This window comes from Micromys minutus (assembly GCF_963924665.1).
Source record: "Micromys minutus genome assembly, chromosome: 9".
Lineage (NCBI taxonomy): Eukaryota > Metazoa > Chordata > Mammalia > Rodentia > Muridae > Micromys > Micromys minutus.
The window spans coordinates 50,447,067-50,473,885 of NC_137978.1; the positions used below are offsets into that span (position 1 = coordinate 50,447,067).

Genomic DNA, 26,819 nt, shown 5'->3' on the forward strand with positions numbered 1-26,819 from the left:
TCTCTCCACCTCCAGGACTGGGTGGTCACCGAGGTTCAGAGAGGCTGTACAGACCGGGGTTCCAGAATGCTGGGCACCCTGGCTGTGTGTCCTCAGGCAAGTTTCTTGCCCTGGCTGAGCAAATCAGGAATCACTGTGCCTGTGCCCCAGGGCTGTGGTGAGAGTTCCTTGAAAGGGCCCAGGTAAGCTCCCAGCATCCTTGAAGGGCACACGGTCAAGCTGTAAGTGGTTGAGGTTCACTTCCTGCTCCTTTCTTACATGATTCCCCTAACTCCCATCCATCTGGAGAGGCTTGCAAGCTGAGGGTGTCGGGTGGTACAATATCCCTTGGGGAGAACTGACCTCAGGTTCAACACCCCTCAGCAGCCTCTGGAAACCAGCTCGAAGTGCTAGGCTAGTGTCAGTGAGAACGGGACCTACCAGTTCCTGATTGGCACAGCCTTCTGCTGAGGTCACACAGAATGGCAAAGACCACTTGGGGAATGCATGCATGCCCTATGGGTTAGCCCTTTCTTTAGGGGCATTATAAATGTACCTGCTCTAGTTCAAGCTCCGCACACCCCAGCAGGGAGGAGGAAGGAAGGATACCATCCCCGGCCTTAGGTCTCCCAGCTAGATGGGAGAGAGAGATCTAGACCATTTGCCTCTGAAGCTCATTTCTTCGATCTGTATCTTGATCACAGAAGGGGCGGGGCAGTTCCATTTCAGAACTCTTTCTAGCAGATTAGACTGACTACCTCCCAAAAAAAAAAAAAAAAAAAAAAAAAAAAAAAAAAAAAAAATAGCAGTGAGCCTCCTGCCACCAGAGACGTTCAAGCAGATAGATACTAAGCGAGCATTTGTCATGTGAGACCAGCAGGCATCCTCGTGGTCCTAGATGGCAGGGTGACTGGCTCCAGCCACAGTGCCAATGGCCGAATGAGCTGGGTCTCGTGCCTTTTCAAAAGCAGGTGTGCACTGGAATTAGTTTCCTGACTTTGAAGGTGCTGTTGCAAAACCCTAGGGTGAGCAATCCCGTGAGGAGGGACAGCCTTGGGCAGTGACTGGGGACAGCTGGGAACACTTTGAGGAACTAGGAGGGTCCTGGGGAGCAATTCTTAGTCAGAATCTGCTTCGTGCCCAGAGTCCTCCCTAGTCTTCCCTGGGTTAAGACTACTAGAGCCCCTGAGACGTGCTCGGGTGTGCCCTTGCCTAGGAGTCTCTCCTTCCTGAGCTCTGCTGTCCTGGGCGTCCAAAGGCTGTGGAGGGAGAAAGAAAGCCATTGAATGTGCTCCTGAGGGCTCTGGGATGAGGGGGTAGGGCAGCCATAGGGCTGGGGGGGGGTGAGGTTTCCAGACCTTGGGCACACTCGACCTGTATCCCACACTCTCTCACAGAGCCCCTGCAGCCAGACTCTTACCCTGACACAGACAAGCACAGTGGGGGTCAGCAGAGACCAGTGACAGAAGAGAGGAACTCCAAGAGATGTGTACGATCTGACAACCAAAGCCCTGTCTCCTCCCCTGATGTTTGCTGACCTACGGGAGGGTAGGGTCTCCATAGGGTCTTCAGATACACCACGGATGCACAGAGAGAGTTGTTGAATGATTGTGGCTTCCAGACCCTCTCAGAGAGGAGAGCTGAGCACTCACTCTCTCCTTCCAGCCTGTGAAACGTGAAACGTTCCTCTGCAGAGCTGGTAGGTCACAGTAGGGAGGGCAGAAGCCTGGCTGAAGTCCGACAACCTCTGGGGTGGTCGCACCTCTCGGACCCACCTCCAGCCTGGTTCACCTAGGCAGGGCCAGAGCGGGCAGGCACTCCATAATTTGCATGCAAATCTTCTTCATGCCTGAGAGGAGCTAGAGATCTAGAAAGAACTTCCTCGGGCCTCGGTTTCCATTTTGTAACAGCCTCCTGGGTTGTTTTTGGGAGTTGCAAAGGGCGTGGAGAAGCCTGGCATTGGATTTCTTCTGGGAGGTGCCTCACTCCCCACAATAAAGTGTGACCTTGCCCTTGAAGTAGACAAAACTAGAAGGGAGGCAACCCCATATATGACTCAAGTCCCACAGCCGACAGAGAGACTCAGGCGTCACCCTTAACCTGAGTCTAGGCAAGAGTGTTTAAGGCAGCGGATGCCACATATGTGATTCAGACTATCCAATATCACATTTAAAAAGACAAACTGGTGAAACACAACGTCAGTGTGTATATGTACACACACACACACACACACACACACACACACACACGTTGAATAAGGAATCAGCTCACTTCCACAGCCGGGCAGGCAGGCACATGCCTGTGATTCTAGCCTTTGCAAAGCTGTGGCAGGAGGATCAGGAATTCAAGGTCATCTTCAGCTGCAGAATGAATTTGAGGCCAGCCTGGGCTACATGAAACCATGCTTCAAAACAACAACAACAACAAAACCAGTTCAAGTCATGGCCTTAGCAATTGTGTTTAGGCCCTTCTGTGTGGTGGTGCCACGTCTGACCTAAGCTGATTGGCCCCCAGACCCAGTTTCTATCCTCACCAAGATGTAGTGTAACCAGGAAATGGATAAACAGGTACCCGCCACACTCCCTCCCACACAGGGGATACTGCAGAAGCTATAGGCACCAAAACTTAAAACCAAATTTAAAATTTAAAAGTACACATCATTAACATCCCTTTTAAGCATAAATGTTGTATGTAATTAAGTCTTTTCCTTTCTTTCTTTCTTTCTTTCTTTCTTTCTTTCTTTCTTTTTCTTTCTTTTTGTTGGTGGCTCAGAGTCACTCTACCAACAAAGAATCCTTGGCTTCGTGTGGAAACTGATCCAGAGATAAACTAGTCTGAGCCATTGCATGGGGGTGGGGGAACGGCAGTCTAGGACAGGTGTCCGTGGGGACACTGAGGTGGGGCAGACTGACTTGCCCTCCAGCTAGGTGGCTCTGCTCTCTTCCCACATTTGCCTGTTTCCTCTGCTGCCAAATCTCCTAACTGTGGTTTCTGATTCACTTCAGGTTTAGGAACCATCACTAGCCTTAGACTCGCATGTAAATCAGGAGTCCGTGGGTTCCAAGCAGGGACCCTCCAAGGAGCGGAGCTGGGAGCCCAGGCTGCTTACAGGCTCCTTTGCTTATCCCAGGCCCTTCCAAAGGTGTTTGTTCTTAGCATATCGGTCTTCAGGTTGGAGGGTAAGAGAGGTGTCATTATAAATACATAAGAGGTTTATTAATGGCCAGGCATGCACAGGCTAATTGCTTCTTCCTGTTTATGCACAATCAATCACTTCGATGGTGGGAACCACTGGCAGGCTCAGAGTGGATCAGAAAGACGTCCAGATGGGGAACGACCTCAGCTGCTCCATCCTTCAAGTTCAAGGCTTTCATGTCAAGACAAAACAACAGCAAGAAAAGCCAACCCAAATATGCTTGACCCCTCTCCCGGTCCCACTGCCCACCCCCAGCAAGTGTGGATGGGAAGTCTCTTCTCACCGTGCCTAGCTCTCATCTCAGCCCCTTCCCCTAGCTGAGCTCTCCCCTCCTTGTGATGCAGTAAAACCTTCCACATGCTCAGCGCCACAAGCTGTGGCTGATACCCCTGGTCCCCCTCCGAGCCACACAAGCGTGGAACCTGAACACTATACCCTGTGATGAGAGCATCATATGAGTCTGGAACACAACTGTATCCCATCTCCATGTCAGCTGCCTCTAAGCCCCCATTATCATGTTGATTTTAGTTGTACCACTGGATCCTGGCACGCTCTCTGGGCCCCTCTGGCTACTACTCACCACCCAAGATCATAGTCAGCCAGACCTGACTCATCTCCTCATGAGATCCCTTCCAGGGGCAGCTGCTTTGTGTGGATAGAGAACTCCACCCCTTATGGCTCTGGCAGGCCAGTCCAGGGGTTCTGTGCCAGCTCCTGCCTTCCTCTATCCAACCCCCGTATACCTTCACACCACGGCTCACTTCAGGTCTTGTCTTAGCCTTTTCCACTAACCCACTGGGAGATTTGACTATATAAAATAACTCCTCCTGGGTTGGTACTCCCCTCCCTTCTGTTCTTGCAGGACCTCAAGATAGAGGGGTCTCCTATCAAAAATGCCTGGTGCTGTTTGGCTGTGGCTCCCTTTGAGGCTTGAGCCAGACCTGCAACTGAAGCTCAGCCACCTGGTGACCTTGCAACTTGAGGCAGATCACTGAACTTCCTCTCTGGGGCTCTGTGCAGCCTGGGAGTAGAGTGGGGTTGGGGGGGGGGGAGCTACTGAGAAACTTTCCACATCTGGAATCACGTGACAGCTCATGCACTGTTCTTATTAATCTTAATAGCAGCCCTTTGAAGTGAGTTCTATTCTTATCTGCATTATCTCTATAGAAATGAGAAGCGGGTGGGGAGGGGGAGGGGTGTGACATAAGTTGTCCAAGATGTCACAGCTGTTAAGTGGCAGACTCAGATCTGCCTGGTTCCACAGTGGGAGCACGTAGCCCTGAGGTCTCCAGGAGGGGTGGGGAGCTGGAGCGCAGGGAAAAGGGAGAAACATGGATTAGGGTCATGAAGGGCTGGGAGGGAGCTGACACTGTGCAGTTCAGACTATTGATTTATGAACAGCCAGGCCTACTGGCTGTCCCCTCACCCCTAGCCCTGCCAGCAGGGACATAGAACATCTCATAGCCTGTGGAGAGACCCAGGCCGGGAAACCACAGGGAAGGGGCAAGGTACTGTTGTTGAATCCAGAGACCACAGCTGGGCCTGACCTCCCTGTAGGCTCGGAGCAGAGCCAGGGCGTGGGACTCCTGGGTAGCAGCTAGAGAGGTCAAGATTTGTTGTCAGGATGAGAAGAGCATTCGTTTTGGCCTTAGACCTAATTCCAACTCCAGGCATAGCCCTTGCTGTGTGGCTTAGGGAGGACACTTCACCTCTCTGAGCTTTTGTCCGACCTCTAAGTTTAATGGAGATTAAAAGGGACCCCAGCACAAAGTAGGACCTCAAGTCTCACCATTCTGTTCCTGTCTTTCCCTGCCCATCTCAAGACCTCGCCCGGGGATCAGGAGGGAGCAGGCCAGGGCTCATCAGCAGAAAGAGGTGCATTCATATCTCTGATATTAAAAGATAACCTTTCTGTCACCCTGCCTTGTTGGGAGAGGAGCCCACATGGCATGCTGACAGCTGGGAGCAGCTCACTGTATTGTGATGGTTTCTACAGGCAGACAAAGGCAGCAGGCCAGTACTTGGTGACAGGGCCTTGCTGGAGGTGGGGTGGTGGTATCTCCCTAGGCCAAGGGATAGCTGAGGAAGGGGCCAAGGAGGTAGGACCCCAGACTTGGATGCTAAGCAACCTGACAACCTGAGTCTGCTTTTTATTATGAATCTCGGACATGGGGTGGTGGCCTGTTACTTCTGGGAAGGTCTAATGCCAGAAGCACAGCCACGTGGTACCAGTTACCCTGCAGCTGATGGAGGAAGTTTTGCCCCCACTGGCCCTGCAGTGCTGGTGGCCATCACTGGTTGCCAGTCAGCAGTTGGTGCTGTAGCCCAGGGACCCCAGCTTTGCCTTGCCTACCTCAGGTGCTCATCTGTCACATGGGCAAAGACCCCAACTCATCCATACCTCCTTCCTTCTGTGTTCTGTGGGGCCCGACAGCCTGGGCTCCTGGGAGGCACACAGACTCCCCTTGGGGCACGCTGGTGTGCTGGCAGCTAGGTTGGACAGACGAGTCCGCCTAGTCACCAGTTCATGACAGTGAAAGACAACACAGGGACAGCATGCATGTGGAAGCAGAGGCAGTGACCTCAGGACCAGAGAGAGGAGATGACTTCGCTGAGGCCACTCAGCCGATCTCCCACTCCTCACTCTGGCTGCTCCTGGAACCATCTTACCATGGAGTCACTTCAGACAGAGGAGGCCAGACTTTGGGTCTGAACCCGTACCAGCCCCCACATGGTTAAGAGGAGTGTGGCACTGTGAACCCCCAGTGGACGGGGGACACACAGCTGAAAGGAGCTGTCATTGGTGAGATGCCCGCAGTAGCTGGGTGCTTTGTAATGCCCCTGTGCACTGGTCTGACCCCAAGGCTGCAAGGGTCCCAGGACATTTATATTAGGTTCTGTGGAAATCCATGGTGGGAAATTGACCTCCTTCTGGAGATCAGGAGGTAGGTGGGCTGACATGTGAGCTCTGGGGTGCCAGCACCATCAGCCAAAGGAGTTCCTCAGATGGATTTCTTGGAATAACTTGGAAACTGGAGACCCATTAATGTCTTTCTTCTTGAGGTGCCATTTTAATTTGGAATTGCCTCAAAGCAGACATGCACCCCCGGGAATGGATGGAGAGTCAGGGACAGCCCTGTTCTGCCCCTCTGAGGGGCCCAGCCTGAGGTCCCTGTGTCCGGGGTGGCTGAACACCTACTAAACTAAAGCTGCAACTCAGGGTCATCTTTAAGGGAAGAAAGGCAGCTTCTGCCCATCCTTGCTGCCCCCTGGAGCTGGGGCTCAGGCAGGGCTGACAGAGTCCCCAGTAAAAGCCTGGGAAGGGACTGGATGGGGAGATATGGTTTCCTGGGGCTACTGTGACAGCCTCATCTCTGGCTTTGGGAGAGTATGAGGTGAACACGGATCAGCCTTCATAGTCTCCCGCCCCCCACCGCTGGGGCTTCCTGGATAAGAGCAAGGGTTCATCACAGTGTCTTGTCTCTGGGAACCCTTGGGATTTACCTGTCCGGAGAAACCAGTGATCACACCACTCCCTGTTTAAATCTCTTTTGCATCTTCTCTCTTGGTTACAGCTTCTAGGGGCTTTTCTGCCTCCATCCCTGCCTCCGCAAGGCAGGGTATCTTCTACCATCTCAGCTGCAGCAATGCCCCTGACCCAGGAAGAGGCCCTCCGTGTCTGTCGCGTGGCTTCTTCCTGGAGTTCCTCCCACATTTGCTGGCTCTAGGCCATACATGTGAGGCTTGTTCTGCCTCCTGTAGACCTATGCAGGTGTCAGCTTAGACATCACCTTCTTCTTGAAGCCTTTCTTGGCCCAAAGCCCTAATGTTGGGTAAAATGAACCTCCCCATCCCAACACATCACATACCCTTAGACTAGTGACTCCCAACCTTCCTAATGATGCAACCCTTTAGTACAGTTCCTCACGTTGTGATAACCCCAAACATAAATATACTTTTGTTGCTACTGTAAGTTTGCTACTGTTATGCAATAAATATCTGATACAATAAATATCTGATAAGCAGGGTATCTAATATTCGACTCCTTTGGGGGTTGCGAACCACAGGTTAAGAACCCCTGCCTAAGACTATCTGTCATTACAGCAAGGTGCTCTCAAAACTGGGTGGCTGTGCTGCTTGCTGTGATGGGGAACTGCACCCCAGCACTGACCACAGTGACACTTGCTCATTCTTTTACCCACCCATACCTCGGGCCCTAGATCTGCTCTTGACAAGGGAACAGGTGTGATGTGCCCATAGAAGGGGGACTATCAGCCCCGTGTCTGAGCTTCTGGGGGTCATTCCTGGCTCAGTTGGATGCTAACTTCAATGAGTTTGGACAGCTCTGCTAACAACACCAGCTCTTCTCCCTACCCTTCTCAGATTCAATCCTGGGTTCCACCCCACCTCTAAAGTTCTCTCCCTCTATCAGCTGTGAGACCCCAGCTTCCAGATCTCACTTCCTGCTCTATCCCGGACTTCGCATCTGGCCTCTTGCCTGGCATGCTGCTGCTGGGCCACACTGGGTAGTCTGAATAGTGACTCTAATCCTGGAGCCCACAGAGACCCTGCACTGGGGTTTGGGCTTATAGAAAAGCTCTTAAAACCCATAAAAGCTTAGCTTAGGCCCCGCCTATTCCCCACTAGGGGAACGGGCTGGGGGTTGGGCGTGATGAAGTTGTCAGGGAAGGATGGTGCTAAAGATGTAAACGAACCCATGAAATCCCGCTTGACAGCCGTGACCGCTGTAGCTCCAGCCATTAAGCACGGAGCTTTAGCGGCCCCGAAATACACCTGGGGCGCTTGTAGCTGTTCCTGCTTGACACACAGGCACACATAGCTGTGCATGAGCACAGACTTCTGCAGCCCAGGGGGCTGAACAGAAGGGTAGGAGGGTGAGCAGACCCTTAAGGGGGCCGGGCACAGACAGAAGAGAGGGCCTCAAACCCAGAGCACCTTGCGGTCAGTCCGTATCCTCTTCAGGCCGCTTTTGATCCACAGACACAGCGTTCTTTCATCTTCTATGTCCTTATAAGGCTGTGGCTCACATGCTAAGCAATTAACATCCTATCTCCTTGTCCCTCAGCCCACCCTCCAAATGTGCTGCCCATGCCAGGCACTGGAAGGTGCCCTAGCCTAGCTGTCAAGGAACAGTCTGAAGAAACTTTGTCAAATCTTACTGATGAAGCCGCAAGGCCTGGGTTTCCACCTTGGTTCTGACTCCTATCTACCACCAGAAAAGGTTCTGTCCAGCCCTGACCTTTGGGGGTTCTGTGAGTTTGTCTGAAATCTCGTAGTGGTTGTGGGTAGGCAGTGGCTGCTTCAGCCTGGCAGTGGGCTCAGCACCCACCTGACATCCCTGCGGTGTCCTCTTATGCCATCATTTCTGTCCATCGAGAACTAAACATGGAGGTACCAGAGGAATGCTGCCAGGGTTGGATGGGGGCTCGCAGGAAAGGTCTAGGTGCCCTCAGCTGTACTGTTCCCCCCAGGACTGTTCTGAAGTCTTGCATCTTTTCTCTGGCTGAAGGTTGCCTATGCCTTTGAGGCCACCCTGATCTTCCTCATGTGCTGTGGCCTTTCTCTAAGCTAGTGTGTTCTCTCTCTCTCCCCCCCCCCCCCCGCTGCTTCCGTCCTTTCATTGGATTCATCGGATTCAGCTTCAAACCACTCAAGCCTCCCAGTCTCCAAAAGACTCCCCGAGGAGGGCATGGCGCCACATTACTGTAATCCCATCGCTTACAAGGTGGAGGCAGCTTGGGCTGCCTATTGTAGCCCTGTCCCCCAAATCCAAAGCCTCCTGTACCTCTCCATGACAGGTCCCATCTTCTTAGACTGATCCTGCGACACAACTGTTTAGTCAGGGGTCCTTCAGCCCCTCCTGAACAACTTTTAAAAACTCAGTGTCTTTTCTCTTCCCTCTACGGTCTTTGGAAGCTCATCTTCCTACTTCAGGCAAGTGACTTGTGTCCTTCCCAGGGGTCATGTGTCACAGATGACAGGAAGAGTGTGTCAGGGACTTATAATTTGAAGTTTACAAGCAGAACCTCCCCCCCCACCATTTGGTCCTGACAGTAGTTGGTAATAAGACCAAAACCCAGAGAGGCCAGGCAATAGCAGAGGGCCGTCCAGTCTGGCAGGGACAGATCCCAGCTGCCTCCAAATAGGAAGCCATCCTGTCAGGAGGGCCTGACAGCAGGATTTAAAAGGGCAGGTAGACATTTGAGGGGGACACTGAAGTGCAGGTAGTAACTGAAGACCAGACTTGGACTTAGGGCCCCGGTAGAGGCTCTGAAGTTGTGGGTGGGGCAGACACCTGCTGGGATAAGAACTACAAGTCAGGAGCTTTTCTGGCTGATAGTTACTGGTGACCTCGATTGATGTTATTGTTGGCCATTCTGCTGACGGTCCTTTATGGAGCAGCTGTGGTGGGCCGGGTGCTACTCAGGTCGCAATGAGTTTATCCTCTATGCAGAGGAGGCCTAGAGGGGTGAGGTCACTGGTCTTGGCCACAGAACAGGAGAGGTACAAAGATGACCCACCCAGAAGCCCCAACTGACCCCAGAGTGCCTCCTCACCCTTGGGCAAAGGCTCCAAGGGCAGGACCAGAGAACCTCCTTTTTCCTTACTGCTTCCTGCACCCCATCTGCGGGAGACCTATGAAGCTCTGGCAGAAAGACTGTTCCCTGGTGAGACTGGTGGCTAACTCACAGAGCCTCCAGTGGCAGTGACCCTCGGTGGCTGGACATGGCCAGGGGCAATGGTCCAGAGGAGAGATCCCCATCTCCTGGTGACCCTGGCTGCTGCCCAGAGCCTTAGCCCACAGCTTGTTTCCCACCGGGACTCATTTGAGAGCACTGGCCAGCTTGCTAGGGGACTTCAAAGATGGTATTTGATGAGTTTTAGCGGCTTCAGCAAAACTCTAATTTGAATTTCAGGCGCTGGTGTGTGATTTCCTCGGTGACAGCTCTGAGGGATGCGAGGGCTGGGCTGTCATCCAGGGGGCTTCTCCATTGCCACCGTGCCTGCCTTCCCAAGGAGGAGAGGGATCTGTGAGGAGCCAGGTTCCATTGAAACTAGGGGAGGAGAGAGCTGAACAAGTGACTAGGAGGAGACAGAATAGCAGGGAAGGAGGGAGAAAGAGTGGGAGGAGGAGGGGGAGGAAGGGGAGGAGGAGGAGCTGGGTAGTGATAACTAGGAAAGAGAATAGGGGTGAGATGGGAGGATGTGGGGGTAGCAACAGAGACCAAGAGAGTAAAATGGTATGTGTGTGTGTGTGTGTGTGTGTGTGTGTGTGTGTGTGTGTGTGTGAATAGATCCAGGGTGAAAATGAGACAGGGAAAGCCACAAAGAAAGGGGAAGGCAGACCGTCGGAGACTGGCAGGCCAAAAGCTAGACTGAAGAAGAGCAGAGACCTAGAGACGGGAGACTTGAAAGCCAGCAGAACATCCCTGAGACAGACCGAGGGAAGGACAGGGGGTGGCAGGGGACACTATAGACAAACTGAGGAAGATGATGCAGAGATATTCACACAGCCAGCACGCATTTGCTGAACAGCTTCTCTGTGTGAAGCGGACCCAAGACAGGTCCCATCCAGAGGGCCCGGGTACCTGTGTGCAGAGGGCTTCCAGCCAAGGTCAGAGGTGAAGTGTCTGTCTCACCATCTTGCTTTGTCCTTCATCTGATGCCGTAACCCCCTCAACTGTGCAGTTTACAGACGGGAGCTGTTTATCATACAGCATGCACACACACACACACACACACACACACACACACACACACGTGTGCACACAGGAACACACGCCTTAAGTGGGGAGATTGAAGCCAGAAGGAAGGAACTTTGCTCAGGTTCAGGAGTCAGAAAGGTGCTGACTGGAGCAAAGGTCTTGGGGACAGAGCTAGGACAAGACCAGTATCTGGCTTCTACCCTCTCCCACCCTCCTCCCATTCTCTTCCCACCTCTGGCAAGTGTTGGCTGAGTTTTCATTAGGACAAGATTTGAAGGCATAATTTCCCAGAGTTCAAACACCTGCCAGGTGGATTAGGCGCTTGAAAAGGCTCCTGCCAAGGCTGTCAGAAGATCCTGACCCCAGCCTGAGGCCTCATCAAAGATGGGGCCAGAGAATTCCTGACACCACAGCCCGAAAGGAGTGTGCTCATTTCAAAAGCCACAGGGGGCTGGGAGGGAGCAGTGGAGCCGAACTGCAGCCGATTATGGTGTCTGTAGATCCTTCCCATGGCTGAATAAAAGACAAGAATAAAGTCCGGAAAGTATTACCAGCTCCGAGCCTGGGCCTCAGAGGACCCAGCAGCCGGCCTTGCAAATAATAAAGATAGTGTCTTGAGTCGGAGTTGGTTGAGTGACCTTGGCAAGGCAGTGCTAGTGGGTGCCATACCCTCCTTTGTGGCAGGATGTCTGAACGTGAGCCTGGAGATCGGGTCAACCTTGCCACAAGACTCTGTTGCTTACTAGCCCTGGGCCAGCCTCTCAGGGTGCCTGCTTTTCCCCCTGAAACCATATGCCACCTGCCCCGAGGATGGCGGTAGAGAGGATGAAGTGGGTGACAGATGTGGTTGGCCACATGATGAGGGGGATTCACTCAGCATTTCCTGGACACCTGTGTCATTCCAGCTGTGGGAACCCAGCAGCAAGCACAGCTGGCCAGGTCCCTGTGTGTGTGTGGGGGGGGGGGGGCTGTCCCCATGGTGGGGACAGACCTAAAATGTCAAGGCTCAGTTCAGAGAGAAACAAAAAAGCATATCAGAAGGAGAATATGAGCTACCCTGGGGGGCAGGAAGGCACACTGTCCTTGAAGGTGACATCAGCAGAATAGTGTCCGGGCCCTGCACTGTAGCTTAGGGCCTGGGCCCTGCACTGTAGCTTAGGGCCCGGGCCCGTGTGCTAGCAGAACTGGGACTGTGGGGTTGGTTTCTTGGGCTTTATCCAGTGCCACCTTGGAGCATGCCCTTAGGCATGTCATTCCCCCAGCTTGGTTGCTTCAGTGTTCAGTGGGGATGGTGGATGTACCTTGCGGGTGGTGGCAGTCACTCTGTCCCTAGAGGCAACTTCTGACTATAGCTGAGAAGATGGGTACAGACAAAATTAGCAGAGCTCAGATCCCATGACCAGATGCTGTAGCAAAAAAAAAAAAAAAAAAAAAAAAAAAAAAAAAAAAAAAAAAAGTCCCTCCCTGAAAAGCTGAGGGGCCATGTTTCTACGGGAGGAAAGGCGGTGCTCCAAGAACAAAGCAGATTCTCCTTGCCCAGAAGTAGAGAGGCAGAAATGGGGATGAGGTATCCTGAGTGGCGGATGAGGGGAGGATGGTGATGGGGCCGGGGGCTGGCAGAGGTCAGGGAGGGGGTGCTGAGTGGCTCATCAAGCTGCCAGGACCTTATCTCCGTCTCCATGGGGGGCCTCTGGTTTGGTCAGATCTGTGTCCAGTGCCGCTCTGACAGCTGAAAGGCCTGGAGAAGACAGCTCTGGCCCCCTGAGCCTCCCCTTTCCCTGCTGGGGGTCTCCAGGGTCTCCAGCTGCCCCCGTCCACTTTCTTAGCACGTGCTATGCTTGTTAACAGCTCCAGGAGAGGCAGACAGTCCAGGCCACCCAGGAAATCTGTGGGTGCCTGTCTCTCTGTCACGTATCGCCCCACCACTGCGCACCCGCATTCTTACTTGCTCTATGTCTGCTTCCGGTCACCGGGCTACAATCCCAGCTCACTACTGCCTGCGTGACCTTTGACAAGTGCTGAACTCCCCCGTTTCTTTACCTATAGAATCTCATTGACTTCCATTGGCTCCCCCAGGTTGTGAGTGAAGCCTGGGGTGGAGATGATGGTGTGGGGGCTGTTTACCTCCCATACACTGGGTACACCCCACTCCAGGATTGTTACTGTAGCTCCTGGGGTCTGGAAGTTTTACATTAGATCAGGTAGCCGCAAGAACATCTGCCGCGGAGGAACTAAGCTCTGACTGGGGACTGCAGACAAGGAGTTACCCTGAGCTGAGCCTCTTAGCCTTCACCGCCCTAACTGTGCCCTTGCCCAAGCGCCAGCTCAGTCCACGGAACCTTGAAGCTGAGTCTATCCTTTTCTGGCCCCTGGCCTGGTAGCTCTGGCCACAAGGCGTCATGTTGTCCGATATCCTGGCATGTACCTCACTAGATGGTGGGCTCAGGAGGAGTGTCCTTAAGCTTGGTCATCTTTGTTCCCTGCACCAGGATTGGCCACTGTATTCCCAGCCCTGACCCAGTTCCCCTTCTCTTGGTCTGGGCTGCCCCATCTTAAAGTGTTATTCCCCAAGGACCCTTTTAAGAATTCCCCCCTAGTGAAAGTTTCATTCTATAGATGGACTATGTGTATCTAGTCTGTGCACATCCGTGCTTTGTGATATATAACAGGGAGGGAGCGCGTGATTTTCCAGCCCGGTAGCTCATCATCGCCCCCTTGAGGATGCATACCGCAACCCAGGCAGCCCTGGTCCTGAGCATACATGCTGGGTTGGTGTAATTGCTTCACCAAGGCTAATCACTTCTCCAAGGAACTAGTAGATGGCAAAATTGATGTCAGGGCACATTTTTTTCTGGTCAGCTGTGCACTCTAGGAGGACACAAGGTGCTGACACAGAGCCTTCCCTACCCCAGCTTGGAGGATGGGGGTGGGGTACAAAGTGATCTTGTGAACCTATGGGAGGGTTGGGTTCTTGGGGCACCCAGAGACAGTCTGACCCACAACATTTTCCCGATGGAGAAACCTGGCCATTGGAGACCTGGGGGGTGGAAGCAGAATCTTGAAGAGGAGTCGGGGGAGTCTGTAACTGGAGTGAGAGCCTCTGAGGGAGGGGATGGATGGAAGAGGAATCAGGCCAGTGCTTGTTTCTTGCTGAGTCCACTGGCTGAATCTGACACAGGTTAGACATGCAGGGCATATTAGGAAAGCAGATGGATGATAGATGGACGGGATGGATGGGTGTACAGACAGATGGGAAGGCAGACTGACCCCTGGGTCTTCCCCACACAGAGTTGGTAAGTCAGAGCTGCAGCTAGGGTCTCCAGGGGGGTTCTGTGATACCAGGCACCAGTCAGGAGACAATGGAGGAACACTGGCCACCATGTTCTGTAATATTAAACAGACACCCCAGACTGCAAGTACCCAGCACATTCCTTATTGCTCCCTAAAACATGCCTTCCTCCAGTTTCTCCCACAGCCCTCAAACCCCGGGGAGTCATCCTGGACTCTGCTCCCTCCCCCCATCCGAGATCCCACATCCAACTCAGCAGCAAATCAACCGGCTTCCCTCCACTGCCCATCATTTTTCTCGCTCACCTAGGCAAGTCTCAGAATTCTGTCGGTGCTGTGGTCCCATTCCATTTGTATAAAGCACCACTGTGTCAAGATTGCAGGAGCCCCTTGGCCACTCCCCAGCACCCACCCTTTCTCTTACACTTCGGCCCAGTGCTCTGGAGACTAACCAGTGTCCGGTTTGCCTGCTCTGCCCTAGCTGCCGTGGCCTCCTCAGGGCCCTTGTACCAGCTGCTGCCTCCCGCCAGAAATGCTCTCCTGAAGGATTTGTTATTCTCTTCCTGAAAGTTACCAGGCCTTGGCTCCAATCCTTTGGCCACCGAGGCCCCTCTTGCGCTTACTCACCGCATTGGTGTGCAGTTTGAATATGTCATTCAAAAAGTCACATGTAGAAAGCCCAGGCATTTCTTGTTTTTTATTTTTATTTTGAGGTGACCCAGTCTTATTGTGGAGCCCTGTCTGAAATGGGACATGCTGTGCATTCCAGGCCGGCCTTGAATTTATGATCCTCCTGCCTCTGCCTCCTTCGTGCTCGGATAACACCAATGCCAGGTGAATAAACTTCTTTCTTTATAAGATACCCAGGCTCTGGCAATCTGTTATAGCAACAGAAAACAAGGACTGTCTAAAATGGTGCATACAATCTGCCACCTTCACACATGACCTTCTGGTTCCAATACTTGTCCTGGTGCTTAGGGTTTCAGTCTACCTCCCAGGTGCTCAGCCACCACCGTTCCCATGCCTCGTTCCTCAGCTGGTCATTTAAACACGAGCCCCACAGCACAAGCTGCAGCCTGATCTTTTCATTGTGGTTACCCCAGTGCCCAGAGTCATGATCAAGCCATAGTAAGTGCTCAGCAAATCCTTGTGAGCTTCCTGAATTCTAGGGACCCGGTGAAGCGTACTGGGTGTGATAGGGAAGCAGGGCCTGGCACAGGCACAAAGCTAGCACACTCCCTTCCTTCTGCTGCCCTGTCACTTTTAGTGCTGGGACCTCCCAGAGGTCACTGTCAGGATGGAACCCAGGACCTCACCTGTGCTGGGCCATCCTCCCAGCCATTCGTACTGATGAGCCACTCCTAATGGTTCATCGGGGCTCTGCAGAGCACAGCAACCACACAAGCACTACACAAGTTGCTCGTGAGAGCTCAGTGAATGAAAGCCACAAAGAGTCAGGTGGCTGGGACAGGGCCCTGGGGGAGGGGTGACTGGTGCTGGAGAGGAGGCTTCTTTTGGGGTGATGAAAATGTTTCATGGGTACAGAGCTGAAATGTGGAAGGTTGAAAGTAGTCTGGCTGTAAGGGGCACCTTGGGAAAGGGTGTGCCCGAAACTGCTCAACTTTGCACTTAAAATGAGTTGGTAGAGGTTCGTGTTGCATATATTTTACCACCATAACAAAACAGAAACCAAACCCAAACATGAACATAAATGATCATGAGCTTAATATTGTATTTGACATTGCTGGTGGCATCCAGGAAAGACATTTAGCTGGGTCATGCAGGGTATGGAGAAGCTGGGTAGGAAGGCTGGCTGTGGATGTAGGTGGCCAAAACTGAGTCAGTAGTCCCGTGTTTGGAGTGGAGTGGCTTCCCTCTCCTTTGGATGCCCCTGAGAAAGCTTTGTGGGAATGCTGGGTTGGGGAAGCTCTCGCTTCTTAGGCCTCATTCCTGAGTTGATGCCTTGAGAAAGTGCTCTGGGTCAGGTAGAGGTGGCCCAGGAGACAGCATCTAGGAGATTCAGCATCTGGAGACTCTGGGTGTTTCTCAGTGCTCAGCTCTGCCTCTCAGCTGCCACTGAGATTTCAGCTGTGGGTCAGTGGAGACCTCCTAGCAGGAGTCTCCCACCACCACTGGGCACCAGAACCCAGCATGGCTTCATCCAGCAGGCGGGCAGCACCACAGTGCTCACACCCTGCTCTGCTGGGCAGGATTCATCATCCCACTTTGGAAACTTTTCTTTTTCCCTGAGTGTGTGTGTGTGTGTGTGTGTGTGTGTAGGGGAGGTGCTTCTAGAGCTGGTCTCAGCTTCCATCTGGCAGACATGCTGGGACACAATCCTTCCACATCTACCTGAGGATGGAGTTTTTCCTTCATATCCCCTGAGAGTTGGGCCACAAGGCCACTGGGTCACTGCACACACAACACAAAATGACCTAGAAAGGCCTACTCACTGGCCACGGGCACAAGATCTCATTCCTTCCTCACACTGCAAGGGGCATCAGTGGACACAGAGATGTTGGTACAGATGGGGCACATCACATGTGGCAGTGCACAGCTTGTGTGTACAGCTCCTCTGTGTGATGGAGCCGTCCTAAGGCCGTGGGAGGGAGAGCCTACCGGCTGCCTCACTGGCCCCTTCTCACTTCTCTTCGGCCCTGGTCCACCACTGCAATTAAATAGGGTAGAGATTATGGGATTCTGGATTCACACCAGCATGAGCCTGAAAGCGGAGTGGCCCTGAACAAGCTCCTTTTCAGCGTTCGGAGTGTCCATTTGGTCCCTCTGGATGAAGAAGACTGTGAAGGCAGAGCTGGGGTGTGCTTCCTGCGGGACCCTAGGGCAAGGGACAGCCTTGATGCTGACAGTGTCTTCTAAAGATCACAGCTGAGCTGATGTCACCCATTCAGCCTGTACTGCTCACATCAGGTGCCTTTCCTTTCTGACCTGGGCACCAATGGGACTGTCAGAGGCTTTGGGACTAGATGGCAGAGGTGGGCTCAGACACTTGTCACCCCAAGCCTCTGTCTAGTTCTTTGCTGTCCAGTGACAGTCTGATGCTAAGATGGAAATTAAAATCAGGTCCCTCTGTTGTACCACATTTCAAGTACTATCAGCCACGTGGGCCTAGTCATTTCCATATTGAATGACACGGTAGACTGTTCCCATTGTCATGAAGTCCCCTGGGACGCCGCTGATCCAGAGACCTGAACACAGATGTGATGCCTGCACTGGGGATACTCACAGTGGAAGTGACCAAATGGTGTCCCTGTCACTATACCATGTTGCTATGCATGCCGTCGCTTTTCCTTGGGAAGCAGACTTCATGCCAGCTGTCCCAACTACAGGTCTGCTGCTGTCTTCTCATGTGACACAGTGACCTGCTTCCCTGAAACATCAACTTCTGCACCAGCAAAACAACACCAAGTCCTTCCAACCCTAGGAGCACTGACAACCAGAATCCAACAGTCAGCAAGTACCCTGAAATATGGGGGACCAGGACATGACGATGCAGGGACAGCATGAAGGGGGTGGCGGGGGGACGCCTGAGTCTGCAGCCAGGGAAGCCAGACTCTGGCTGAGGAAGCTTGACAATGAGGCTGAGGTTTAACTCTTTGCATCTCCTTACTGCAGAGGGGAAGGTGGCAGGATTCTGAATTTCCACATTGTTAAAAGATCAAAAGAACACACGTGTGAACCCACTGGAACAGCAGAATGCTACTGGGAAGTGAGGTACCGGGAGACATTTGTCCCACGGCTAAGGGTGCCCTTGTTGGGCTGAGCCTTTGCTACCCTCTCTTGCTGAGCTCCACCTGCCACAAAGACTCGAGTCTTCTGGTTGGGACGGAAACAGGGACAATGTATAGGTAATGACCTGTTCTGCCCATGTAAGAGGTAGAGGCAGGAGGAGCGCTGGCCCAAGGTATCTGCCCAGTGGCCTCTGCTCTCCTCCTATAACACACTTTGGAAGTTTCCAGAGCATCAGCCATGTGCCTGGCCCCAGGAAGGTAAGGAGAGACAGACAGCTGGGACCAGGCCTTGCTCTCTGGTACTGTTTGTCTCCACAGTTCACTTGTCTGAGGGTTAGAAGCATCCCATGGAGTTTCTGTGTACAACTCATTGTGTGACCAGTTATTACAGTCACTGAGCACTGATGGCCACCAGCAACTATACTAGAGCCTTTATATACGTGTGTGTGTGTGTGTGTGTGTGTGTGTGTGTGTCACTATCAAGAGTGTTCATTACTCCATTTTACAGACAAGACCATCAGGTTAAGACAGTAATTCAAAGTGACACCTAACAAAAAGCAAGAAAGGGACTTGAACCCAGAGCTGAGAATTCAGAAGCTGGGTTCTGCCCTGAGGCTTCCTAGTTTTGTTTTGTTTTGTTTTTTTGCTTTAGGAGCTCCAGCTGAAATGAGAAGCCAGAGAAACCATGAACCTTCCTCTGTGTTTCTGGATCAAGGAAGCCCCACAGTGTGCCACATACTGTACTGGGCTCAGACACCCACACGGAGCTCTGAGGATCTGTGGCAGTGCTGCATTCTAGGAGAAGCCCTGACTGAGCTGGTCGGCGTCGGATGAAGCTACAAGAGGTTCAGGGATCTAAAACAGGGACAGGTCACTGGCCAGTAGTCCCACAGCAAGACACCACCATTCAGCTGAACACAGCGCTCTGCTGCCATCTCAACTGCATGGACAAAGAGGGAAAGGAGGGCCAGTTGCCAGGGAACTGGCTGTGGTGGGAGTGGAGACAGGGACCTGGATGACCAGGTGGTGAGCAAGGAACACAGTCTCCAGGTCAGACATCTGGATTCGAGCTCCAGCTGAGCTCACTGCTACTGTGATTTCCCTGGCTTCATCAGTCACCCTGGGGCACCGGCATCTATACCAGTGTGTACTGTGATTCCATGAACTAAGGGTCTTAAAGGGTACATCCAACCAGTGTCCACTGTGTGGGAAGCACTTAGCAGCAATCACTAATGATGAGAATGTGTGTGTGTGTGTGTATGCTCATGTGAAGGCCAAAGGTTAATGTTGGTGTCTTAATCACTTCTCCACAGTTTATTTTTAAGACAGTGGTACCCACTGAACCTCGAGCTCACTGATTGGCTATACACTAGGTGGCTGCCAAGTCCAGGATGCTGTTTCCACTTCCTTGGCACTGGGATTACCTGAGTCTGAGGATCTGAACTCACGAATTCATGCTTGCAAGACAAGAACTATGAGAATATTTCTAAGGAAAAAAGCACCTCCCCAAGGCAAATAAAACAAATGGAAATCATGCTGCATTCGAAGCTCTCATTGCCTTAGCCTAGCCTGCCTCGGTGTCCTTGAACTTATGTCTGAGTTCCCCAGGTACAGAAGCCATGTATCTTTTCAGCCTCATCCCCAAATGTCCACTGCATGTGGTGTGGGGTCAGTCACTCGCAGGACCCCTGGTCTAACAGGTCTGTGCCATTAGGCAACTGGTAGGCCAGGCTAAACTGCCTAGATATTTGCATGTATTTACTTGAGCAAGGTTAACGCCATCTTTGCCCTTGAAGGGATCACAGTGAGAGGCCTCAAGTCACCCTGTGACAATCAAGTCTCATGCTCCCAAGCTCACTTGCACATCGAGTGATAACTTTCTCCCCCACATGCCACAGGAACATGTACACAACCACCTTGTTCCTCAGCTGCAGCCCCTGGGCTCTGAGGCAGCCCTAATGTTGGTCATGCAAAGCTGGCTTCTGTCCTAACCCTACCTGGATCAGGCATTTCTATCTCGCACAGGGTGAAAAGCTGCTGGGCCCCCTGCCAGTCTCCAGGGTCTCTTTCACTCCGTCCATCTTTATCAGACCCTCCTGATGCTAGGACTGTGAAATCTCTCCTGGAAAGGCCTGTGGGTCCCTGGACTGACCTTGTCTGGATGTGTTTGATCAGCTGTCCCTGGCCTGCCCTGGGGGAACCTGGTGGGAGAAGAGCGGCAGGCATAGTGTTTGATCAGAGCAGCTGGGGAGCTCAGGCTAGCTTGCTTGGCCTTCTGTTAATCTCATCTCAGAGGGCAAAGGAAGGATGTTCCCACAGACTCTCCCATAGGTATCTAAGGGAGCACCCTTGTCAGGGATGTGAAGCTGAGTATTGGGTTTGTTCCTTTGTTCCTAGCCTGGTGCCTCCCACTTTTCCAGAGGAACAGCCTGTTTGTCAGGTTTGGCCTCTTCTTCAAGGCTTGGAATCCAATGGGGACTGAGCAGCCTAAGAGCCACAGCAAAGCCTAACTCCTGCTGCCAGGGGTTCCCATTGTGTAGCAGCTGGAGATGAAGGCTGGGCTAGCCCCACCTTTGTAGAATTCCAGCAGCACTTGCCCTAGGCCAGCACCACTCTGTCCTGCCAAGCTGCAGATGTGCAGGGAAGAATGGAATTAGAGTATAGGCTGCCACCCGTGGGGGACAGCTCCCGCAGGACGTTAAGCACAAGCCCTGTTCCTGCTCAATGCAGTGTGCCTGGGCTGGGATCCATCTCCAGCAGCAAGCACCCGGTGAGTACACTGTGCATGACCAGTTCTGTAGAGGAGACAGTCTGGGCTCTAATAGCACTTGGCAGAGAGGATGGAACACAGATGCAGAGGAAGGGGAAGCTTGGTGTCTAACATATCCTACATGCCTCTTCTCAGAAACCCGAGCCAGTGGTGAAGACAGCCCCCAGCAATTGCTTCCTCCCATTTCCTTGTGTGTGTGTGTGTGTGCTGCATGCGTGCGTCCCTGTGTGTGTGCACATGCATGTCTGTGTGCCTGTGTTTTAAGGTCTCACTATGTACCTGGCTGGCCTTGAACTCAGAGATGCTCCCGAGTGCTGGGTTTTAAGAGTGTGCTACTTTACATCATCATCATTTTGGAGGCCCGGGATCTTGCCAAGTAGCCAAGGCTGACTGTCAACTTGCTCTGTGGCCCAGTCTGGCTTCGAATTTACAATCTACCTGTTTCTTGCTCAGGAAAGCTGGGATTAGAAGGCTCCTGTCATCACACTAGGCTGCTTGCTGTTCCTAGACTAAAGATGTGGGAGTGTAACAATGCTCACTAGACTTGGTCTCATGCTTTTACTTCAGTTGTGCTTCTGAGGACTCCACAGGCCAGTTTGTCCTAGGAAGGCTATGGCTCACTGCATGAAATTTTAGAGGCTGTTCTCAGTCTTGCCTCTCTCCAGTCCTTCTTGGCCCTGGCTCATCTCCTGGGCCCCTTGAACCTATCATAAACATTAACAGCAACCATTTAGGAAGCCTCTGCACTGTCAGGTACTTAAAAATGTTAATACTTCTCACATCACTCTTGTTCAAGGTGACTTTCTCAGTAAAGGGTGGGGGAGCTCCCCCTTCCTTCCCTTCTGTGTTGCTCTGCCTCTCAGCCAGTTACCCTCAGCCATACAGAAGACTGTTGGCTCACCAGGCATCCTTCAGCCCTACCTCTACTCAAACCATCCCAGGCCAGCCCTCTCTATATTCCCCTTCCACCAGAGCCCAAGGACATGCTTCAGTTAGAGCTCACAGAGCGCAGACACTCAAGACCCAGATGAGACCTGGACAGCTCCAGCTTCTGAGAAGCCTCTCGTGGACAGAAGGGTGTCAGTATGTTCTGGATATATCCACATTTGTACCCAAGACTGCTTCAGAAGTGAGTGCAGAGCCTCCCCAGGACCTACCTTCTGAGTCTTGGGGCTCAGCTCGCAACTGTAACAGACCTCCCCTGAACTCTGGTCCCCTGAGCATCTCTTCTTCACCGTCGGCTGCCTGCGATGGGACATCTCTGACTCTGTTGTTTTCGCCATCTGTTGTACACTTGGTGCTTTAGGGGCCTCTGGTGTTCAGTACATACATGAGAAGTGGTGTCAAGGGGGAGATGAGGGGGGATGCTCCTTCTGTCAGTACACACTGGCCTGTGTGTACTTCTGCAGTGTTTTGAGTAAGTGTGGACTTTAACTTGTTCCCTAGTCTTAAGAGTAACCACCATCTCCCTTCTTACTGTTGGAAGCTCAGGAAGGAGCTGAGCTGGTATCCCCCAGGGTCCCAGGTCAGTCACTGAAGGACAACTCAGATGGACAGAGTGCCCTGAAATGTGAAAGGACCCACATGGCTCCTTTGGAAGGAAGACTCAGAACAAAACAGCCTGTGCGTGCATGCACAGTGGTCCTATGACACCAAGCCCTTTGCCCAGAAACAAAAAGGGTCAACACCACCAGTCTCCTGGAACACACAAACCACAATTGCTTCCAAATTACAGACTTTATTTCTATCTACAGTGCATGTTGAATAGCTCTAGTTTACACATCTCATGGGGCTGGCTGTCTCAGCCATGGGTGGAAACAAGCCCCGGCAGCCTTGCTCAGGAAAACCACAGCTTCACAATTGGAGGCAATGTAAAATTGCTCAAGGAATGATTTCCTCAACAACATAGTCCCCAAAGAACTCACCACTCCCTTCTTTATAGACCCAGTTAGACTGGAGTAAGTGTGAATTTCTGAGTTTTTAGTGTAAGTCCTCAGTGCTCCAAAGTTTCCACAGCAACAGAACTATGAACCTGCCTTTGACTCCCTCAGTCCTAGGTCCTTTACTGTAGGATGCTGTCATTATACAAGGCAGGTCAACCCTATCATTGGATTAGAAGGAAGGGTAGACGGGAAATGCCTAGGAAGGAGAGAGAGAAGTGGGAGATTCAAGATGGAAGACAGGGATGACCCATCTCCTCCGCATAGCTCCGAGTAGTCATGGGTAGATATGCATAGGATGGATTTCTATAGGTCAATTTATCTTATCTAGGTGGGCAGTTTATATTTTTGGCAACTGGTTGTAAGCTTATTGTGTGGAGAAATTGTGGATTGAGAATGTAACATATAAATCTGTTTGATAAGTTATTGATTGTTGAGTCATGTTTTTACCAGGCTGTGAATAACAGTGAATGAAAGCAATGGCTGAGAGGCAGCTGGAGCGTTCAGTTCCAGCTCTGTTGCCTGTGCAAGGTGAGGGTGCGCGGGGCCTGTGGAATGAGATGTGTGAGTACCAGGCTTGGTAACTAACCACCTAGGAGACTGCGCTAGGCTCTGCACTAAAGCTGCTCCCCAGAGTAAGAGGTATGACAGCAACAGAATCCTTTTTATCTTTACCACAACACTACTCCCATTTCCTCCAAGTGTCTGCTGAGACATACAGGACCCAGAACAAAGCTGGGGTGGGAGAGGCTGAGTGTAGAAAACCAATGTCACCCACACCATCGGCCAACTTTTTAGTTCCAGAAGAAACACTCCTGTTCCCAACAAGCACTTGCCCACTCTAAGTGAAGCCATTAGGTCTCCATCCTTTATCACTACAGGTTCTCAGGCACAAGAAATTTAAAGGCACACCCTCCTATCCCCAAGACGACAAAGATCTTCCCCTTCATTTGGCATCTGTCTGTCCCTTATCTCAGCCCTACCAATCAGTGCTCAGGCCCTAGGGTCAAGGCCAAGGTATCTCCTGTGGCCAGCATGGGCAGGAGGCTTCCTTAGAATGGCCAGTCCAACACACAGGCCCAGAATGTGCATCACAGGCTTGGGTACTAACTCAAAGCTTTTCCAGTACACAGTTTAGAGGACAGAAGAGTTTTCAGCCTTGCAAAACAACTGAGAAAGACCTTTATCTGCCACGCTGGCCTAGGTTCTGCTCATGCATTTGGACAGCAAGCCTCACTTGCTCACAGCAGTCTCTCCTGTTTGCTGTCCATATACCAGTGACGGGCCAGCCATACTCCAGCTTGGCATCTACCTTCCCCTCTTTGGTGGCTGGTTCAGGAGTCAGAGGGCAGATTGGGGTTCCATTGCTCAAATATACAAATTCTATGTGACCTGCAGACTCCTCTAGCTGTTGCCCAAGGGCTAGGCAGGCAATATTCATGAAGATGAATCAAATGAAGCCAGTGTAAAAAGTCAACAGCTGGGGAGAACTCACAAGTCACCAGCACAGAACTCTTGAAGAATTCTCAATACTCCAGACCTAGCACCGTGGTGCCTCCAATAGCGTGTACTCCAGAGCTGTGCACCCTCGGATGGGCAGGCCTGCCTGCCCTCCGGCTCTAGGCTCTAGTGAAGGAAGCACGTGCCTACACATCACCCAGGGCTTGGGCAGAGACTGTTTCTCAGGCTGGAAAGGGCCTGGCATTCAGGTTTCTAACTTACAGCTCTGTATTTAAAAACGGACTTTCTCTCACAGGATCTCTGCAAGGTTGGCCTTTCACCAGGAAGAGACTGTTTTGGTGACACTCACTACAGTTTTGAACTCCTCCACAGGTTGAGGTGATGTTCCTGACAGAAGCCTGGATGCATGTGCTGCTCCGCTGTCTTTCAGTGGGTTATTTGATGCAGATGGACCGAGGAACTGTTCCACTTAGAGATCAAGAGCTCCCCTGGTCAGCCGGCACAGGTCTGAAAGCCAGCAGGCTGGGACCGCAGTGGAGAAACCAGGGAGGTGAAGTCTTGATGCTTGAGCACCATCTTCTGGTCAGTATTTGGTTTCTGAGGCTGACTTGTTTGAAAAACATTTACTTTTAGAAAGGGAAGCTTCCCTAGCTGGTAAGTTCAAACAATTTGCATATGGGGTGAGGAGGGTGGGGTTGATGGGAGAGGCTGGCCAGAGCTGGCATCCAGCTTAGAAACTCACCAGTACTGCCTGTGCCAAGCTGAGGCCAAAGGGCAGTAGCCCTTGAACACTGCTGTGGGTTAAGCTGCTACCTCCTGTTCTGTGAGTCAGCTGAGTGGCAATGCGCCTCCACCATGACCAAACTTGACCCTCATCTTGCACATCCTCATGTGAGCTGCACTCGGCAGGAAGGTGTGGGTTTATCTTTGATAGCAGGTGGCTTAAAGGTGAGTACCAAATCAGGGCATTCCCTCTGTAGGGAGTCAGCCACACCAGGTGACAGGGAGCCTGGCCTGATGGGCAAATACTGTGATAACCCACTCCTCTCCTTGGGCTTCTAGAAAAGGAAGATAAATGCAAGCCCTTCTCTCTAAGCAGCAGGAACCAACATCCATCTAATTGCACTTCCAATCGGATTCCACAAGCCATCAATTACCAGACTGTGTGTCAGGAACTGAAGATAAAAGGCTCTGCGACACTCAGACTTGAAAGAAGCATGGTGCTGCAGTGAGCATGCAGCCAGGGATCCCAGGGAGCAGGCCATGCACCAGGCATGTGGGCCAGCGACAGCAGAAGCAGAGGCCACCTCAGATGCTTCTAATCCGTCACATCCAGGCATAGGCCTGCCCCCAGGAGCTGGTTCATTAGGCTATCACATGGTACAGAGGGAATCAGCAAGAGGTCTCAAGGCTGAGATGTTTCAGCCTTGATTAGTAGAAGGTGGGGAAGGCCTGAGGATCACAGGGAGGTTCTGATAAGGAATGCAAGGAACACCCAGGAAGACAGAGGTAGCTTTCACATGAAGCTGCCCCTCAGTGGCAACGCTCCAAAGCTTTGTCTTGAGAAAGACAGCAGGGAGGATCAGGGAAGCCAATAGTGACCCTGCACTGTTAACATGGCCACCTGTTTTACAGCCTCCAAGGGTAACCTGAGCAGGGGAGGTGGTGGTTGGGAAGGACAGGCTGCCCGCGGGGTTCCTGGAAGCTGTGTGGGTGCTTCACTGGCAGAGGCACTGGTGGTGTCTGTGGCCCTCTGTTAGCTCAGCCTCAGGTAACTCCCCTGCTCCTGAGGGCGGCCAGCATGTTGTATCTCCTTGGCCATCCTGGCCACCAGCTCCCCTCCACTATTCCTTTAGACTCTATCTGATTCCAGAAGGCAGACTTCCCTGGGGTGGGTGGAATGCAGGCCTGTAGGCTGAAGCCTGAAGGATCGAGGCTCTCTGCCACAAAGGGCGTCAGTGCTGGCGTCAGTGTGGATAGCCCAGACACTGTAGATCCTAGGAAAATGATAAAGCCTCTGGTTTCCAGGTGAGAGCACCAGGGTGGAGCTTAGCCAAGCAACTAAAGCAGAGGCAGGCCGTGAACATCCTTGCTGGTACAGCGTAGATTCCTCTACCGAAGGAGCAGCCACTCATTTGGCCTCACCACAGATCAACGTGACAGTACCATCCAGCAAGTCCTCCACTGTCACTGCCACAAGCTCGGAGCTGTTCTGAGAGGCCTGTGAATCTGGCAAGGTCACAAACACCTGTGAGCCAGCAAGCTGAGTCTCCTCCAGTGTGATCACCTGCTCGGCCGGGGTTGCTGGCTCTGGAGCTTGGATCACCTGAAGGAAAAGACAGGAAGGCTGCTCTGGGCAGTGTCCACAGTGAGCTGTGGAATTTACATGGCTCCCGTCTCAAGCCGTAATGATGATATTTATGTTTTCACCTGAGGAGAGCAATTACTTACACCTAATGGGAAGAGGGAAGTTTCATACACCAGCGATGCAAAAGAGAGGCAGGCAGACAATTTAAATAACTCTGTGCACTAAATTGCTATAATTTTGCTCGGTCTGCCACCTCAGGGTGCACGGACTCTGTGATTACACTCCACTGAACAGTGGCTTCCCTGTCTCAAGGATGCAGAGTAAGTGCTGTGCAAGAGGACCAAGGGAACAGGAGTGGTCTACCAAGAGCTTGCGCCCTCTGAGGCTGAAAGCCTTCTTGG

The 26,819-nt window shown here is 52.2% G+C and overlaps 1 protein-coding gene across 3 annotated transcripts in view; it reads right to left on the reverse strand.

Annotated features, from left to right (window-relative positions):
• Positions 1–22,474: 22,474 nt before the first annotated feature.
• The window catches only part of ZBTB40 (zinc finger and BTB domain containing 40), a 67,551-nt gene continuing 63,206 nt past the window's right edge, over positions 22,475–26,819 (reverse strand). For 2 of the 3 annotated variants that reach the window (XM_080921592.1, XM_080921591.1), the window contains one exon: positions 22,475–26,436. In XM_080921592.1, coding sequence (XP_080777718.1) covers positions 26,242–26,436 — 195 coding nt within the window. In that variant the 3' untranslated portion in view covers positions 22,475–26,241. The remainder of the gene's footprint in view (positions 26,437–26,819) is intronic. The other variant, XR_013975135.1, reaches the window with a different exon arrangement.